Below are 19,843 nucleotides of genomic sequence, written 5' to 3' on the forward strand. Positions count from 1 at the left end.
TATAAACTGTTGCTAATGGGGTGAAAGAGAGAAAAAACTAAAAAAACAAAAAACAACACACACACACACACACACACATATATATATATATATATATATATATAGAAGTAATAATTGTATCCAATAAAGACAAAAATTGCCTAAAAGTATGATTGAAAAAAAATATATAATATATAATATAAAATATGACATGAATTCTAAAGGTCAACTGATTCAGAGGTCAATTGTTGCTAATGGGGTGAATGAGAGTTAAAAAAAAAAAAAAAAGAACACAAATATATTTATATAAAAAATACTATATTTATAAGAATTTATATATATCATATATTTATAAATTCTACAATTTTTATAAATAAAATTATAAAACTAAAATTATATATAAAAATGATAAGTCGCTTGTATTCCTCATTTGCAAGTTGCTTTGGATAAAAGCATCTGCTAAATTAATAAATGTTATGTGTGTAAAATATGAACAAGTACATACACATATCAGTAGTATTTTTTAAACAGGGATTATAAGGATATTAAACTTATGGGGAACTCATTTTATGGTAAAAAGATGTATGCGAGTCATAAATCTGAAATGTAACAGCACACCGATAGCACACAAACAGGACATGAATGAGTTTGCACAAACTCCTAACTCACATAGTCATAGTGAGGCTTGATTTAGCGAACACTACATACTGCAGAGCAGGAATGAAGTAAAAAGATACAGGAAGGACATCCATACAGCGCTCTCTCAACACTCACAGAGACACACACACGAGTCACACCCTACCGTTGAATCTCTGTATCCGTATCTGTATGTCAGTTAGCATGTAAAGAGATGTTCATGCCGGAGACGAGTGCAGTGATCAGACTGATGGAGAGCTGGTGTGGGGGAGCTAAACTCAGCTAATCCCTACGGCTAATCTCCAACTGTTCCACATACACAGTTGTTCTGTTTTTGCATGAATTGCTATCTTACAATAGTGCAAGAGAGCTCAATAACTCTTCATTACATTGGAGTTTGCTCACAATTTTCAGACGCACAACTTCACCCCACAGACGAACATTAAAGAACTCTTGATTCAGACCAATCATCCAGAACACCCTAGCAACCACCTGGCAACATCTTAGCAACAGCATGCAAGTTTTTCTGGTTTCCTCCCAAGGTTTCTCTCTTGAAGTCCTTCATTTGGCCAGGTAAGATTTACTTTTGACTGCTATAAAAATTAATTTGAACTGGTTCCCTTTACTCATTATTAAGTTTTTCCCCAATCAATATAACTACACAATAATAATAATAATTATTATTATTATATTACTATAAATATTTTGAAAAATTAAATCTATAAAGAAACTGATTACCATTGAAATAATAATATTGTACTATAAAATAACAAATGGGCACTTAATAATAATAATAATAAACAATAACAACAATACTAGTATTATTAAAAATATTATTTTATTACTTTAATTTTTTTTTAATTCAATAAAGAAACTGATTACTATTAAAATAATACTACTGTACTGTAAAATAACAAATGGACACTTAATAATAATAATAAACAATAACAACAATACTAGCATTATTAAAAATATTATTTTATTACTTTTTAAATAAAAAAAATTCAATTAATCAATAAAGAAACTGATTACTATTAAAATAATACTACTGTACTGTAAAATAACAAATGGACACTTAATAATAATAATAAACAATAACAACAATACTAGCATTATTAAAAATATTATTTTATTACTTTTTAAATAAAAAAAATTCAATTAATCAATAAAGAAACTGATTACTATTAAAATAATACTACTGTACTGTAAAATAACAAAAATGTACTACTAATAATAGTAATTTATTTTATAGAAGAACAGTACAAGTACAATGTTTTACAATTTATGACTGTCTTAATTTTCTTGTTTTCAAACATTAAACCATCAAGCTTTTATTTTGGTGGAAACTTGCAGGGAGACCTTAAAGTCTCTCTTTTCTGGACAGCAGGTTTATAAATGATTCACATCACAAATTTGGGAAGTTGGTTGGTGTGCTGCATTGGTTGGGAAGACCGGTCCGAGACACAAGTCAGGTCGGAAAAACCCAACATGTTTTAAACAACAAGCAGATTTGCTGCTTCACTAATGTGTTGACTATGTGTTTTGCAAGTGCTTAATCTGCAGTATGTCAGCAAACGCTCTTGCTGATCAACACTGAATTGATCATTTGGATCGATGGATGTGCTGCTCTTGCTTTCAGTAAACACTTTTATCGTCCAGCTTGTACTCTTTCTGCTGTACTTACATTAAGGCTGCGGTTATAATTCCAAATTTTGATCCGAGAGATGCTGAAGTTCGGAGATCGTTCCACGTTCCTGATGATAAAATACAGCTGGACGGGCGGGTGGAATGGACAAGCCCACATGTGACGCTCTTTTATGGTCTAAAAGCACACAGATATGCAATACATGCTCATTTTTGCATCAATTATCATCTTTGTTCTATGGCAGTATGCTCTTCCCACACAAACACTTACTTTAGTTTTTCCGTTGACGAGGGCAGCCAGATTCCCGGGCAGATCCGTGTTGCGAATGTCCAGGTCATGAGGAGACACGTAGAGTTTGCGATTTTGTGGACAGAAGAACTGAACTTCTGTGAGCCCCACCTGACCCGGGTGACCCCAGTTTGACATGATCTCCATGGTAACGTAAAGAGTGGGCGTCACCTGCGGAGATGCTTCCCTCTGCTGTGTAGTGAACGGAGAAAATAAGATTCAGTCACAAAGACCAACTAGCGGTTGCTTGGTAAACTAGGCAGACCACCTTGGTTAAGCTGGTTAGAGCTACAGTCTGTGTTAAATCAGATATACTCACAGTCAGAGAGAAGCTGCTGCTGTCAGTGAGATCAGACTGATCGTCAGCATCAATCCTCTCTAGAGCCTTTAACAAGCACTTCTGCTGCCTGAGAGAGAGAGACAGAGAAAAAGGCTTCGTTATAGTGTTAAACAGTCTTAAAAATGGAGCCATGTAGTTGCATGCTGCTGTTCATCACTAAATAATAGTGTGCTATAGTTTTATTTATCGAAAAAAAAAAGTTTAGGGTCAGTATGTTTAAGAAATTAACACTTTTATTCAGCAAGGATGCATTAAATTGATCAAAAGTGACAGCAAAGGCATTTATAATGTTACAAAGGATTTCTATTTCAAATAAATACTGTTCTTTTGAACTTTCTATTCATCAAAGAATCTTGAAAAATAAAATGTATCACGGTTTCCACAAAAATATGAAGCAGCACAACTGTTTTCAACACTGATAATAATCAGAAATGTTTCTCGAGCAGCAGATCAGCATATTATACTGATTTCTGAAGATCATGTGACACTGAAGACTGCAGTAATGATGCTGAAAATACAGCTGCGCATCACAGGAATAAATTATATTCAAATAGAAAAGTTATTTAAATTGTAATAATATTTCACAATATTACTGATTTTACTGTATTTTGATCAAATAAATGCAGCCTTGGTGAGCAGAATAAATTTTTTTTTGAAATCATACCGACACAAGCTTTAATTTAACTTCAATCCTGACTGCTTTAAAAGTAGCTTCCACAACTCTATATATTTAAGCTTGAGGACTGTATACCTCGGTTCCATGAGAGTGATTCTCCGCATAGCTCTGCTAACCCGATACTGATCATCGTCATCATCCTCCTCCTCCTTAAAAACATGCAGACAGACATTTCACAGCGTCTTGTCATTTTAATTAGCCTACGTTATCTATCATTAATGTATGGGTATGACAAAGCATTTTACAGACATGTGCTGTAACTGATATGCTGATGTAAATGAAGCTCTACCGGCGTGTGTCGGGTCGTCGTCCTCTCCTGACGGTGTGTTTGCAGCGGTGAGTTTTCTCTCTGCAGTGCCTGAAACACGCCGGCAGCCGTTTCCTCTGAATCTCGCTCCTCCTGCACCTTACGAGCCGCAGACAGGGGGCGCTCTATACGACTGCACGGCCCTACAAGACAACAAATCATATGTTTGTGCCTTCAGAACTGGTGCTGTAACACACTACATAGGCAGCAACTATTTCTCTCACTTCGTCTGCAATCTCGGCTGGATTTGTAATGGAGCTGCTCACAATGTGAGCCAGACTTTATGTTCAGATTTCACTATAAACTGTTAATGTTTGCATGCATATACGGATGAGTAAGTGTGAGTAGCACACACGTGACGTCTCCTGTCTGCTTCCAGACGTTCTCTCTGTCGGTCTCCTGACGGTCACTGGTTTGGTGGGGATGTACGACTCCACGTTGTCCTTTCTTTTAGCTGAGAGTGCGTGCTCGATCTTTCGCCCACCTGCACATAAAAACTCACTGAGAGCATGGAGCATTTTCACTGAGCAACAACATCACGCTGAGGAATCAAGAACATAACTAGTGCCAGACGATTTGGGGGGAAAATTTTTTATTATTATAATATTTAATATTAATAATATATTATTATTATAACTCGATCTGAACAGCTGAGTCCTTAGCCATCTTCAAGGAATGGCTAAAGACACGTCTCTTCCATCTACACTTGACCCTCTATCACTAGCACTCTCTATTCTATTTCTATTTTACATACCTACCTATTATTATTTTTAAAAACTTGACCCTCTATCACTAGCACTCTTTATTTCTATTATCTACTTGCTTTCTTTTTATTTATTAAAAAACAAACAAAAAAACCTTGACCCTCTAACACTAGCACTCTATTTCTATTATATCTACTTTTACCTACCTACTTATTATTATAAAAAAACTTGACCCTCTAACACTAGCACTCTCTATTCTACCTACTTGTTTTCTTCTTATTTATTAAAGAAAAAAAAAACTTGACCCCTCTAACACTAGCACTCTCTATTCTAATTCTATTTTGCCTACCTACTTATTATTAAAAAAAACATGACCCTCTATCTCTAGCTCTCTTTATTTCTATTCTATCTACTTGCTTTATTTTTATTTATTAAAAAACAAACAAAAAAACCTTGACCCTCTAACACTAGCACTCTCTATTCTAATTCTATTTTGCCTACCTACTTATTATTAAAAAAAACATGACCCTCTATCTCTAGCTCTCTTTATTTCTATTCTATCTACTTGCTTTATTTTTATTTATTAAAAAACAAACAAAAAAACCTTGACCCTCTAACACTAGCACTCTATTTCTATTATATCTACTTTTACCTACCTACTTATTATTATAAAAAAACTTGACCCTCTAACACTAGCACTCTCTATTCTACCTACTTGTTTTCTTCTTATTTATTAAAGAAAAAAAAAACTTGACCCCTCTAACACTAGCACTCTCTATTCTAATTCTATTTTGCCTACCTACTTATTATTAAAAAAAACATGACCCTCTATCTCTAGCTCTCTTTATTTCTATTCTATCTACTTGCTTTATTTTTATTTATTAAAAAACAAACAAAAAAACCTTGACCCTCTAACACTAGCACTCTCTATTCTATTTCTATTATATCTACTTTTACCTACCTACTTACTATTATTTAAAAACACTTGACCCTCTAACACTAGCACTCCCTATTCTATTTCTATTTTGCCTACTTACTTATTATTATTTTAAAAACTTGACCCTCTAACACTAGCAATCTCTATTCTATTTCTATTATATCTACTTTTACCTACCTACTTATTTAAAAACACTTGACCCTCTAACACTAGCACTCTCTATTCTATTTCTATTATATCTACTTGTTTTCTTTTTATTTATTAAAGAAAAAAAACTTGACCCCTCTAACACTAGCACTCTCTATTCTATTTCTATTTTACCTACCTACTTATTATTTAAAAAAACTTGACCCTCTAACACTAGCACTCTTTATTTTTATTCTATCTACTTGCTTTCTTTTTATTTATTAAAAAACCTTTACCCTCTAACACTAGCAATCTCTATTCTATTTCTATTTTGCCTACCTACTTATTATTAAAAACATGACCCTCTATCACTAGCTCTCTTTATTTCTATTCTATCTACTTGCTTTCTTTTTATTTATTAAAAAACAAACAAAATAACCTTGACCCTCTAACACTAGCACTCTCTATTTCTATTTTACCTACCTACTTATTATTATTAAAAAAACTTGACCCTCTAACACTAGCACTCTTTATTTCTATTCTATCTACTTGCTTTCTTTTTATTTATTAAAAAACCTTGACCCTCTAACACTAGCACTCTCTATTCTATTTCTATTTTACCTACCTACTTAATAATAAATTTTTTTTTTAAACTTGACCCTTCTAACACTAGCACTCTCTATTCTATTTCTATTTTACCTACCTATTTATTATTATTTTTAAAAAATTTGACCCTCTAACACTAGCACTCTCTATTTCTATTCGATCTACTTGTTTTCATTTTATTTATACCGGTATATATCAAAAAAAAAAAAAAAACCTTGCTACATGTAGACTAACCGAGACTTGTCACAGCACTTACATCTTATTGCTCTTTTGTTGGTCTGATTGCTTCTATTGTCCTCATTTGTAAGTGACTTTGGATAAAAGCGTCTGCTAAATGACTAAATGTAAATATAATATTAATATTTAAATAATTGTAAAATAATAGTAATCATTATATACTGTATATACTGAATAATAATTAATATGATTATTATTAAACAAAACAAGAAATATTACTATTGTAATAATAATGTAAAAAAAAAAAAAGTATTTGTGTAAAACAGCATACGTCGAGACTGCTGTCAGAAATCATTACCTTGCGAGGAAGGGCTGAATTCCAGCATGATGAGGTCACCATGGCTGAGCTGCTTGCTGATTGGCTGGCTTGTAGGTTGGGCAGGAAGTGTAAGGTCAGGGAGGCTGTCGCTGCTCTCCTCTCTCTCGATCTGCTCCTCGATCCATTCCTCCTCTGACTCCTCTCCGGCTGAGTCTCGACTGCTGCGTTTGACGCTCACCTGCAGGCTGCGTCGCAGCGCCTAAAACACACAAACACACAAACGCTGGTCAAGCACTGAGCAGGCAGACAAAGACTTTAAATTACGATTTTTGGGTGAACAATCCTTTCAAGAGCAATGCAATGTATATATCTTGTATCAGTGACACTTCCTCCTCACCTTGACCTGGTCAGCATTCAGAAGAACCCTGTCGACAGGCTCCGGCTTGCTGCGTGACCTCAGACCCACAGAACGTGATGCTTTACCGCCGTCGCGAGCAGACTGAAAGACAAACACAAGGTTTTACATTCATTATAATTGATCTGGAGATCAGCATGGCATACTAAGTACTATTTCTTAAATAAAGTAGTATGCAGCATGTGCAACGTACACAACTGTTTCTGTATGCATGGAATACCCAGATGACACACTTCATCTGCCTAAATGTGCTAGAGTACATTGTGTGGAATACTGTATCCCACTATGCAATGTGCTAGTGACTCATTATTTGTTCAGACTGTCAAAAAGGCCGTCAAAACTACTATTGTTGTGCTGTGTCCATGTCATAACGGAATTAGCATAATTATGAAATATTGCATATTTAGAAATCATTTTTAATGGCAACACTCATTACACACCTCTGATGAAGAGCGTTTAAGCTCGAAACGTCACCTATGGTGAGAGCATAATTAAATACTTCTCTGGAGCTGTGGTGTGCCTACTTTGATGTTTTCGTTCTTATCTTTGTGGTAGAGCACTCACATTGAGCTTTTTTGGCCTAATTGATGTGCACTCTTGGACTGTTTTTTGTTTAACACTCATTACACAGAAATGGATGTTTTGGAATTTGGAGATTCCTGTGTTGTTATAATAACTTTATAAATCAAGCTATTATCACAAAATTTTCTTTAGGAATTCTTAAAATATGAGATTCTTAAAATGAGAGAAAAAATATATGTGTGAGAAAAATAATAATTTTTAAATAATTTTAAAATAAACATGAAAAATATAGATAAAACTATATATTTAAAATGAGAAAATTTCAATAATATATTAAAAAATAAAATGAATAAAAGGACTTATTTTCTAGGCAGTGAAAATGTCGACAGGTTAAATCAAAAGCTGAATTACTGGCCCAAATATTAAAAAAAAAAGAAAAATCCCTGTAATGTTACATAACTAAAAAATATACTGTTTAGCCATTATATATTTAAATATATATGTTGACGTCTTTCAGAATTCAGAAATAATATGTTTTGTGTCAACACAAAAATAAAAAATAAATACCCAACTCACCTTAAAATATAAAAAAATATCCCATTTAGTTAAAGAATCCCAGGTGTCAGGTGGAGCTTATAAGCTGTAATTACGATCTAGACGGGCCAGAACATTTTCTGAGTTGGAAACTAGTAATTACGGTAATTCTGACGTGACGTGAATGCAGCATTATTCCAGAGATGATAACTGCACGATCACGGACACACACATATATATTCTCACCTCCATATCCACACTCTCGCACGGCTCAAAGTCATCGGAGTATCTGTGCTCTGGTGAAATCTTCACGTTACTTCCTTTCTCAGTGCAGATGTACACAGATTCCTACGGTAATGTGCATAGCGTTAAAATGCAGTGCATTATTGTAGAAACAGGAAGGAAAAAAATAACTTCATATAGAATGTGGGATGAGTGTTTGGGGTTTGGTAACAGTGACTTATTAGGCCATTAGCAGTGGCATGAGTGTACCTGCATCCATCGTCGTCTCTGTGTTTTCTCAGGCGCAGTGTGGCTCCTCTGTTTCTGTTGATCTACTGCACACTTCTCTCCACTCTCTCTGGTGGAATCTATGTGAACAGGCCACTTTATGTCATTCAGACGGTCACAGGAAGCTTGTTTTCACACATGAGCGTGGGTTGAGTGTTTACCTGCAGTGTGAGTGTTTCTCTGTGTTGGCGGATGGGCCGCTACTGAAGGCTGGATGCTTTTCCTGCTGGATCGGCTGTTCTGATCCGCATTAGCGGTGCGGACATGAGCGCCGTTGATGTACAGATTGAAGCCCTGCTCTAAAAGCTCCAACTCGGCCTGTTGAGGGTCCTTCCTCTGCAGTCTTCTCAACGCCCTGAGAGAGAACATAAAACACGCATCTGTTCGTCTCACATTTACTGAGTGAGAGAAACATGCAGGTAATCAGCAGAACATATGGGTACTTAAACAACGGATGTGCTTTAGCGCCCTAGACATTGTTGCTAAATGGTCAGGGTATAAATAATTATTTAACTCGTCAACCTGTGTGTTAAATGGCTATAAAAGTTTATTAATTTCATTATTCAGGCATTTCACACTACATTTAACCCTATGCAGAGCTCAACAACCACAATGCCCCACGGCAACTGTCACTTACCCAGCAATATTATCTTACATTTTTGATCACATGCACGCAGTTTAATGTGCATCTGTGACATCTGGTTGTAAATTCTGCAAGTCAAGTTTTTAAATGGTCAACTATGAAACTGTTTAAAAGTGTGGGTTTTTAAACGCTCACCAAGGGTGCATTTGCTCAAAAATACAGTAAAATTAACAGTAAAATTGTCAAATATTATTACAATTTAATGTAACTGTTTTCTATGGGAATATCTGTTTCTGTGATCAAAGCTGAATTTTCAGCATCATTCCTCCAATCTGCAGTGTCACATGATCCTTCAGAAATCATTCTAACATACTGCTTTGCTGCTCTAGAAACATTTCTGATTATTATAATTATTGTTGTTGAAAACTGTTGTGCTGCTCTCTAATTTTATACATTACATTTAATGTATAAGGTTAGTAACAAACCTAATAATATTAGATTTTAATTAAATATGAATTATTTGACTATTTTAGCATATCTCAAATAAGACGAGACGAGATTTGAATGCGATCGGCTTTCTGAATCATTGTGTGCGTTCTGGAGAAAGACAAGATTTAGTTTCACTGGCAGCTGGTTATTTACGAGTAGCTGAGTTCAAAGACAACGCAACACTTAACGCTAGAAATATCCACGGCCAGTTAGAATTTCTCTCTAGCGGGTTTTCAGCCAATCAGAGCGGCTCATTCGCGGGTCCAATCTTGTAGAACGTCACATGGACGAGCAGCGGTTGCATGCGATTCCTGCTGTGCTTGTAATAGTAGCCATATCATTCAACCTGAGCTCACACAGTTAACCTATTTTTGCGTTATCTGACCTGTGTTTGTACGTTTGTGTTCGGGTGTGTCATCAAACCTGTTTTTATGCTGCAGGTTGATTAAATATTCATCCAGCTTCTCCTCGGCAGAGGAGTGTTTCCCTCCTCTGCTCCTCCCGAGCTCCTGCAGACAACACATCTCTCAGTCAATCTGAACAATATGAGACACCAGATGATACATAAAGCTGCACAGACACAGAGAGACCGATGGGAAGCAATGGGAGTCTCAAGGAATTTCCTAGTCATTTGACAATTAGTGTCCCTGAACTATTCTTTTAGCAATTTTTAAGGAAACAAAAATATATGCAAAAATAATGACAGGTTCACTTTCAGTCATTAGTTGGACAAACAGTTGACTCTGCATATTAACCTGTGACAGGAGCAAGTATTATAACATAGAAAAAAATCTTTAAAGCAATCGTTCACCCACAAAAGTCCATAATCACGCTTCCTCCAGTGAAAAAGTCCATCCGCTGTTGTCTCTCACATCAAAATACACCCACATACTTGTTTTGGATGGTTTTGACTTGTGCATATTTCTGCTTGATCTGTGCAGAGTTCTCTCCTGATTCAGACAAAATAACTTTTTCACTGGAGAAAGCAATATTATGGATATTATATCTCATACTTTGCCCGTTTAAAGTTAAAAATGTCTTAATGATGGATGTGTTTCAGCTTTTGTCTTCTCCAGATGTTAACTGATGGACTGGAGTGCTGTGGGTTATTGTGATGTTTTTATCAGCTGTTTGGACTCTGATTCTGACGGCACCCATTCACTTGCAGTGAGACACTGATGCAATGCTACATTTCTCCAAATCTGATGAAGAATCAATCTACAGCTAGGATGGCCTGAAAGTGAGCACATTTTCAGCAAATTTTCATTTTAAGGTGAACCAGTAACTCTTGAGTCTGAGACTGATTTGTGAGTCTGGTCATTGAAAAGAATGCGTTCATAGGAGTCATTTGGATTATCTGCTTGTTGTTGCATGCAACCAGCAGGGATGTCACAACAGAAAGACGTGAGAGACAGGATGACTCTTACAGAATCTGCACTGTTTTTCAATCACAGCATCTGGACGCTAGAGACGAGCGTGAATCAGAAGAGAAGAGAAGAGGGAAAACAGACAGGAAAAAAGAAGAAAACGAAGTGTGAGTGCGATTTATAGCTGACAAACTAAGGAGACTTGCTCTTGATTGAGAAGAACATAATTTCAATACGCAGCTCATGCGTTTCAAACCTGACCCTGACCAAACCTACTTCTGCTTTTAGCATAAATAAAGATCATATTTTCCTTTGACCAGGAAAGCTACAAGATTTTTTGTGAAGCCGTCCTTTTGAAAGGCAAATATGTTTATTGTATAACAATTGTATCATTTATTTATTTTTATATTATTTGTGTTCTTGTATGTACTTTTATTATCATTATTATTATGATTATGCTACTTCGTTCCTCCACATAAAAGCATCTGCTAAATAATACATAATATAAATGTAAATGTATTGTAACACATTCGTGAATCATGTCAAAACGGTGTTATTTTGTTATTATACATTATGTCCGAATCTGTGAAAATGTAAGTATCTTCGAGATACTGTTATAGTTTTCATTATTTCAATTCGTTTTATTGTTATTGACTTTATCATTTTTATATTTTGGTATATTTCATGTTATTATTCTAATTTTATTAAAAGTTTTTGTCTTTTTTTTTTTACGTTTTAGTTATTTTAGTTCAAGTAAATGTGAAATGTTGCCTTGGCGACTAGCTTAAAGCTTTTTCCAAGTAACAAAACTGTTTTTTTAAATGGCTTTAGTTTTAGCCAACTATAATAACCCTGGTCTGAACATGTTGTTTCCAGTTTTATGTTCAGTGCATGTAAATAAAAAGGAAACAATAAGGTTTTTTAATTACTATGTGGGTCAGCAAAGGTAAATGATCTTTTCTACATTTAACTGAGCTGCTGCACTGGTGCATATGAAAGGCAGAAAGTGCTAAAAGAAAACAAACAGCATATATCTCAATCATAACACTACATAATAATAACTTTAAACACCTTTATTGATGGTGTATATGTATATAATGCTTTGTCAATGCAAAGCTTTTGTTTGTACCAGGTTCCAGAGCTTATACTGAACTCAGTATTACTAAAGCTTGATCTCAGCTGCACAAACTGATCAGACAGATGTTATACAGATGTTCACATGCTGAAAATTAGCCTCTTTGCTAACCACAACACGCTAACAATCTCCGCCATTAAACTCTACGATATAAATCATCATATTCACTCTAGCATTCATTTCTACACTCTCTGAAATAAACGTGACGGATAATAAAAGCTGTCAACTTACTGTCCAAGACATTTCTCGGCTGAAATCGCCCTTCTGTTTGCTGGAGCGTCTGTGTGTTGTTGCGTTCAGGGCGTGCTGGTAACCAGGAGAGACGCTGGCCAATCACAGCGCGTCCTCTAAACACATTCCCCGCCCATACGACGGTCACTGCGAGATATTGACCAATCACAGCGCGCTATTGAAAAAAAACAGCGGCAGAGCGCAGAGACGCTGCCCAATCACAGCACGCCTTCTCATTAGGAGGACGACGCAAAAGTCATTTGTGATAAATGAATCGATCAATTGAAAATAAAGGGGGTTTTTTTTCAATCGATACAATTTACATAGGATATAAAAACACGTTTCATAAAACAATACATTTGAAAATATTTAAATACTATTTTATTAATATTATCTCACTACATAAAATCACAAATATTTAGCATTTTATTTCATCTTGCACTACTGACTTTAATACTTAATTAATAATGTTTAACAAGTCTAACAAGAAACGTTTGTTACTTTTTATTTATACCATTCCGGTAATATTATTTGGTCTGTTTATGCATATTTGTACTCATAAAATACAACTGGAATACTGCAATTAAGATACACACACACACACACATGCTTGTGTTTTTCTATAAAAGACATTTAGAAATATTCTCTGATCAGCCCTCAGACTTGAACTTTATTCATTTACATGATGAAAAGAAAACTGAAAAGAAGGAATCTAATTAATGTTAATTTAGAGTTCATTTACATGTGGGTGTCAACTAAAGTTAATATTGTTTTTAACCATCTTTAAAATATTAATATTACCATTCCTGTTCCCATAATCCATTGACGATACTCACTGTGTTTGCTGTTTTCCCTCCAAAATGATGTCACTTCCTGTAGGCTGGTGTCATAAAGGAAATGGCTTTTGGAGATTTTAACAAAACACTAACAGGATGAAAATATCAAGCACACACACACACACACACAAATAAATTGATTACAAAATAAAATAATAAATTCCAGTTCCAATACATTTTTGATTAAAGTAAAAATAAATAAATATTAGAATATTTTTTCTAAATTGTCCGTTTTTGTCAAATCCACACATATATTCTTGATATATTGCGATGAAAGGAAACTAATACGATTTCTATAAAAAAAAAAAAAAAAAAAAATGTACTTTTTTTATGTAATAACTTACCCAATATATTAAGACATATATGATAGAGACATGAAAAAGCACTGCACAGTACAAATAATAATGTCTGATTTGAACAACAATTGCTACACAGATCCACATCACCTCTGGTCAGATGATGCACTGAACATCAGAGATCAGAAAGTGAATCTCTCACAAATCCAACGTAAGACAAACCGTATAAAAATACACTAAAATCCAAGTCCAATGTTGAACACATTTTTATTCATTATAAACTGTATCATTTATATAAAACCAGACAAAAAAGACTGAAATGAAATCACTTTGAATTAAAAAAAATAATGTAAACTGTAAAAGAAAAAGCTCACAGCAGACATCCAACTGCAAATGAATCTGTATTTCCCACTCACACACATCTGACCACTGAGAATATATGAGAATGAATGAACGCATCAGAGGAGACGTGAATGATGAGAACAAAATAAAGTCAGAAATGATTAGGGAAGCACAGAAATGAGGTTTTGAGGGCTTCAGGACATCAATCACCACAGTCTGATGTTAAACAGAACCAGCAGAACCACCACACACCCTTCAACCAAAAATAACCGTTAAAACACATTCCCTGCAGCGTTTATGCTGGCGTGTGCACGCGCGTGTTTCTTGTGTGCATAAATATCTGTGTGTGTGTGTGTGTGTGTGTTCGAACTCGGTCGGCAGCTGACAGAATTCCCTTTTCTTTGGCGTGTTGGTCAATCCCAAAATATTAGCGAGAAGAAACCGCTCTGGATGAAATGTGAACGTTAAAACAAATTAAATGAACAATAGCAATAACTTAAATAAAAGTGCTTAAAAAAACTATTCGTTTGGAGCCCTTTCATTAAAACAGAAGTCTGAGAGCGCACCGGGATGCCCAATGCGATAAGACCGAAAATTTCATAACAATAATTAGAATAGGATGGAGAGCGACGGGCTCAGAAACACCTCCGCACGTCATCGTCCAGAAGTCACCACCATCCCTCAAGTTCCCGGCCAAACGGACGCGGCCTCGCAGTCCGTCTCAGAGGCGGCGGCGTCCGACTGTTCTCTCCGCCGTCTTTCCGCCTCCCAGTCCACGAAGGAGTCGAACAGGCTGGGCCAGGCCTCGTCCTCGCTGTAGTTGCTGAGGTCCTGGCCGATGCTCTGCGTGAAGTTCAGAAACATGTTCCAGGTGTCGCGGGAGATGCCGCGCACGCCGCACGGATTCTCCGACAGGAAGTCCAGCCAGTGCTCCAGCAGCGGTGGCGTGTCCAGCGTGAAGACGAGCCGCCACAGCGCGATGGCGATGGAGCGCTGCAGCGAGCGCTGGCCCTGCTCGGCGTCCAGCCCGAACTGGAAGGTGAAGCGGTACAGATCTTTGAAACTCTCTTCTCCACGGGACTCCTCTAGCAGCATGGAGAACCGAGAGCAGATCCCTGGGATACTGTCGGCCTGGATCGCCTTACAGCCGTCCACAAACTCCCTCCTGAGACACACAAGCACAAAACATGTAACGTCAACATTTGCAACCCATTTTACTTCTGTAATGTGACGTATTTACAGTGGAAACCACATATATGTATTTTTTGTTCATTTTAGTTAATGGTTTAGTAATTTTGTTGTCATTTTTATGAGCTATTTCTGGTCTATACACTGTAAGTGTAAAGGGTTAGTTCACCCAAAAATGAAAATTCTGTCATTAATTACTCACCCTCGTGTTGTTCGAAACCCGTAAGACCTTCGTTCATCTTCTTAACACAATTTAAGATATTTTTGATGAAATATGAGGGCTCTCAGACCCTCCCATAGACAGCAAGGTAACTACCACGTTCAAGGTCCAGAAAAGTAACAAGATGATCGACAAAGTAGTCCGTGTGACATCAGTGGTTCGACTACTGCGTCACTTTGGACACGCGTTCACGACAGTATCATGACGCGAACGTGTGGCGGCGTATTCTCGTAGCTTCGTAACTTTACAGTTGAACCACTGATGTCACACGGACTACTTTGTCGATCATCTTGTTACTTTTCTGGACCTTGAACGTGGTAGTTACCTTGCGGTCTATGGGAGGGTCAGAGAGCCCTCAGATTTCATCAAAAATATCTTAAATTGTGTTCTGAAGATGAACGAAGGTCTTACGGGTTTCAAACAACAGTGAGTAATTAATGACAGAATTTTCATTTTTGGGTGAACTAACCCTTTAATATTTCTTTCAGTTTTAGTTATTTTTAATGCTGTCAAATGATTTAATCGCATACAAAATTTGACTCGTTTGACTGCACTAGTTATTTTAGTACATCAACATTAACAGTGTTGGGGAAAGTTACTTTTAAAAGTAATGCATTACAATTTTGCGTTACTCCCTAAAAAAGTAACTAATTGACCCTTCGCCGGGAGTTTGACTGACAGGCGATCTGACCAATCAGAACACTGAATCTGGCATTTTGTCCGACAAACAAACAAGACAGGAGAGTAGATTACCGTCGGTGGACTTGAACTTGAAAAACGGTGTACACCGACGTCTTTCTGCAGTTGAAACAAGATACCTTCTGATGTTCATTCATGTTTATTTAGTGCTATAACTAGTAAAGAGGAAGAGATGATTGGTTCACATGATGCATGAACTGAGAAGCTACAGTGATCTATCACGACACATTACAGTATTTATTGTTAGAAATTTTTATTTTTTTTAATTGAAAGCTGAGACTTTGTTTCATACCAAAAGTAGCCTGCTCTGTCTCGTCTGTTGGTGCGTTTCCAGTTTCTTCTTTGCTCTGCGATATATTTTTCACTGTGTGAGAACACGATGTGTGGCGTGAGAGCGGCATGGCTTGTTGGACGTAGCAACAGTAACTAAGGGGGGCGGGTCTTTGCGATGGGTCAATTGCTTTACTTTTTATGGAAAGTAATGCGTTACTTCTGCATGAACTGAGAAGCTACAGTGATCTATCACGACACATTACAGTATTTATTGTTAGAATTTTTTTTTTTTTTAAATTGAAAGCTGAGACTTTGTTTCATACCAAAAGTAACCTGCTCTGTCTCGTCTGTTGGTGCGTTTCCAGTTTCTTCTTTGCTCTGCGATATATTTTTCACTGTGTGAGAACACGATGTGTGGCGTGAGAGCGGCATGGCTTGTTGGACGTAGCAACAGTAACTAAGGGGGGCGGGTCTTTGCGATGGGTCAATTGCTTTACTTTTTATGGAAAGTAATGCGTTATTTACTTTTGCGTTACTTTTTCTCATCTGTGCTTGCTTGTTTGTTTTTAATATAAATTAAAATGTATATGTATATGTAAATTCACGACTGTACAGTAGAGGGCGCAACTCAAAAACTGAGGAATAATGAATCTGTTCTGCGATATATTTTTCACTGTGTGAGAACACGATGTGTGGCGTGAGAGCGGCATGGCTTGTTGGACGTAGCAACAGTAACTAAGGGGGGCGGGTCTTTGCGATGGGTCAATTGCTTTACTTTTTATGGAAAGTAATGCGTTATTTACTTTTGCGTTACTTTTTCTCATCTGTGCTTGCTTGTTTGTTTTTAATATAAATTAAAATGTATATGTATATGTAAATTCACGACTGTACAGTAGAGGGCGCAACTCAAAAACTGAGGAATAATGAATCTGTTTTTGTGCAAGTGAGGTGAGTAAATGCATGTTCACATTTAGTCTGGCACTACAGTAACATCATGTTCACACAGCGCACACAACATGGCGACAGGAGAGCCAGCAGTCAATACATGGAAAAACAAAGTAACTGGCATTACTTATTTGAAAAAGTAATGAGTTACTTTACTACTTACTTGAAAAAAGTAATCTGATTATGTAGCTTGCCTTACTCTGAAAATTAAGGTCAAACAAATATTGAGGAAAAAACCCACTGCCAAACACACAACTGCAAATGGTGTCATTGCAACACTCTGACGTGATGAAGCAATCTCTGCAAGTTTCTGTCCGTTTCTGGAGGAACTGCACTGACTAATCATCTCTCACTCTACTGCTATTCAGCAAGAACACTGGGAAAACATCTCTTTATTACTTTGTTTTCTTCAACTGAACTTTTACATTTTCCATATTTTGCCTTAGAACCTTATAATACCCACAATGCAGTGCTGTAGAACTCTGTGGCTATTCAGAATGCAATATTAGTGTATTGCTAATGGTGCAATAATTAAATTTTGACTGTTGAATGATGAAATAACTGTTACAAATGATGATTTGTGTCACTTTCAGGTCTTCTGTTGCACATTAAATGGAAGATCAAGTTCTGTGCATTGCATTCTGGGATACGGTAATCAACTGCACAGTATAAATACTGAATGAGACCCTCAAAAGCACAATAACATACAGAGCATGCACACACACACAAAGTTCTTATGAAGCAATGTATTCTAAAATTGCATTCTCCAAAAAAATTTTATTCAGCAAGGATGCATTAAAACGATCAAAAGTGGCAGTAAAGACATTTATAATGTAAAAAAAATTCTATTTCAAATAAATGCTATTCTTTTAAATTTTCTATTCATCAAAGAATCCTGAAAATTAAAATATATCACCGTTTCCACAAAGATATGAAGCAGCACAACTGTTTTCAACATAATAATAAGAAATGTTTCCTCATATTAGAATGATTTCTGAAGGATCATGTGACACTGAGGACTGGAGTAATGATGCTGAAAATTCAGCTTTGATCGCAGAAATAAATTACAGTTTAAAAGATATTCAAATAGAAAACCGTTATTTGAAATTGTAATAATATTTCACAATTTTACTGTATTTTTGATCAAATAAATGCAGCCTTGGAAGAGACTTCTTTCAAAAACATTAAAAATCTTACCAACAGTAGTCTATAACAAACCTTATAAACTCACCTTGTAAACTTGCACATGGTAGCAGCCTGGAACTTCCACGCCAGCACCAGCACTCTGAACTCGGCCGGATCGACGCACAGGTCGTTGCAGAAGTGCTCCATCCCCTCCTCCAGGATGGCATCCTCATACTCGTCCTTATAACACGAGAACAAGTCGTGAATCTGAGCGAGCGACACTCCTTCCCCGTCCTGCGTGCTCTTTTCCCGCTGCACTTCCGCGGAGACGGCCGGAGCCGTGCTGCCCTCCACCGTCACCTCTGACACTTTGGTGCCGTTGAATATGAGGTCGACGGAAGACTTGGCCACTTCCTCCTTGTGCGTGCCGCCCGTACTGCCGCCGCCTTTTTTACCGTGCGATTTCCCAGCATCCTTTTCGCCACTTTTACTGCCCAAAGAGGATGTGGGGTTTTTACATTTAGTCACACACTGACCCATGTCTCTCCCGCTCTCGTTCCTGTCTTGGTCGTCCCGTCCACGTCTCAGAGGTCTTCCTTCAGGTCCAGACGGCCCCTGCTAGACGCCGCTGCTCTGGCTGACAGACAGCAGTCACCATGCCCTGAAGATTCAAATCAAAGATTCATCATGGAGAATCAAACAGAAAGTCACTTTAAAGCAACAGTGAAATAAGTGTAGGGTCACTTATGCTTCACGTTCATGTTAGTTTAGTGTAAATGTCAAAGAAGAGTGTGGAGGATTTCACAACCCTTTTCATCCCCCTTCCAAAGAACAATGACGATCAGATGAATCTATATTGCACGTATATTGTTCCTCTTTTCGAGGTCACAAACACAGAGTTCCCTAGATGAACCTGAGCGTGACACTGAGGACTGGAGTAATGATGCTGAAAATTCAGCTTTGATCGCAGAAATAAATTACAGTTTAAAAGATATTCAAATAGAAAACCGTTATTTGAAATTGTAATAATATTTCACAATTTTACTGTATTTTTGATCAAATAAATGCAGCCTTGGAAGAGACTTCTTTCAAAAACATTAAAAATCTTACCAACAGTAGTCTATAACAAACCTTATAAACTCACCTTGTAAACTTGCACATGGTAGCAGCCTGGAACTTCCACGCCAGCACCAGCACTCTGAACTCGGCCGGATCGACGCACAGGTCGTTGCAGAAGTGCTCCATCCCCTCCTCCAGGATGGCATCCTCATACTCGTCCTTATAACACGAGAACAAGTCGTGAATCTGAGCGAGCGACACTCCTTCCCCGTCCTGCGTGCTCTTTTCCCGCTGCACTTCCGCGGAGACGGCCGGAGCCGTGCTGCCCTCCACC

At 36.8% G+C, this 19,843-nt stretch overlaps 2 protein-coding genes across 3 annotated transcripts in view; both read right to left on the reverse strand.

Annotated features, from left to right (window-relative positions):
* The window catches only part of LOC107556655 (uncharacterized protein KIAA0556-like), a 24,212-nt gene extending 11,596 nt beyond the window's left edge, over positions 1 to 12,616 (reverse strand). For both annotated transcript variants that reach the window (XM_016239798.1, XM_016239797.1), the window contains exons 1-13: positions 12,527 to 12,616; positions 10,217 to 10,302; positions 8,883 to 9,076; positions 8,704 to 8,801; positions 8,458 to 8,559; positions 7,138 to 7,239; positions 6,780 to 6,999; positions 4,227 to 4,355; positions 3,854 to 4,014; positions 3,640 to 3,713; positions 2,868 to 2,955; positions 2,531 to 2,740; positions 2,300 to 2,437 (exon numbers count right to left, since the gene is read on the reverse strand). In XM_016239798.1, coding sequence (XP_016095284.1) covers positions 2,300 to 2,437; positions 2,531 to 2,740; positions 2,868 to 2,955; positions 3,640 to 3,713; positions 3,854 to 4,014; positions 4,227 to 4,355; positions 6,780 to 6,999; positions 7,138 to 7,239; positions 8,458 to 8,559; positions 8,704 to 8,801; positions 8,883 to 9,076; positions 10,217 to 10,302; positions 12,527 to 12,538 — 1,614 coding nt within the window. In that variant the 5' untranslated portion in view covers positions 12,539 to 12,616. The remainder of the gene's footprint in view (positions 1 to 2,299; positions 2,438 to 2,530; positions 2,741 to 2,867; positions 2,956 to 3,639; positions 3,714 to 3,853; positions 4,015 to 4,226; positions 4,356 to 6,779; positions 7,000 to 7,137; positions 7,240 to 8,457; positions 8,560 to 8,703; positions 8,802 to 8,882; positions 9,077 to 10,216; positions 10,303 to 12,526) is intronic.
* A 1,387-nt stretch (positions 12,617 to 14,003) lies between these two features.
* On the reverse strand, positions 14,004 to 19,134 carry LOC107556658 (DCN1-like protein 3). The gene is made up of 2 exons (XM_016239802.1): positions 18,557 to 19,134; positions 14,004 to 15,165 (listed from the first exon to the last, which is right to left on the reverse strand). Exons 1-2 carry the CDS (start codon positions 18,988 to 18,990, stop codon positions 14,682 to 14,684), a joined length of 918 nt encoding a protein of 305 aa, XP_016095288.1. The 5' UTR covers positions 18,991 to 19,134; the 3' UTR covers positions 14,004 to 14,681.
* Between the last annotated feature and the right edge of the window lie 709 nt (positions 19,135 to 19,843).

This window comes from Sinocyclocheilus grahami, unplaced genomic scaffold (assembly GCF_001515645.1).
Source record: "Sinocyclocheilus grahami isolate Dianchi unplaced genomic scaffold, SAMN03320097.WGS_v1.1 scaffold575.1, whole genome shotgun sequence".
Classification (NCBI taxonomy): Eukaryota; Metazoa; Chordata; class Actinopteri; order Cypriniformes; family Cyprinidae; genus Sinocyclocheilus; species Sinocyclocheilus grahami.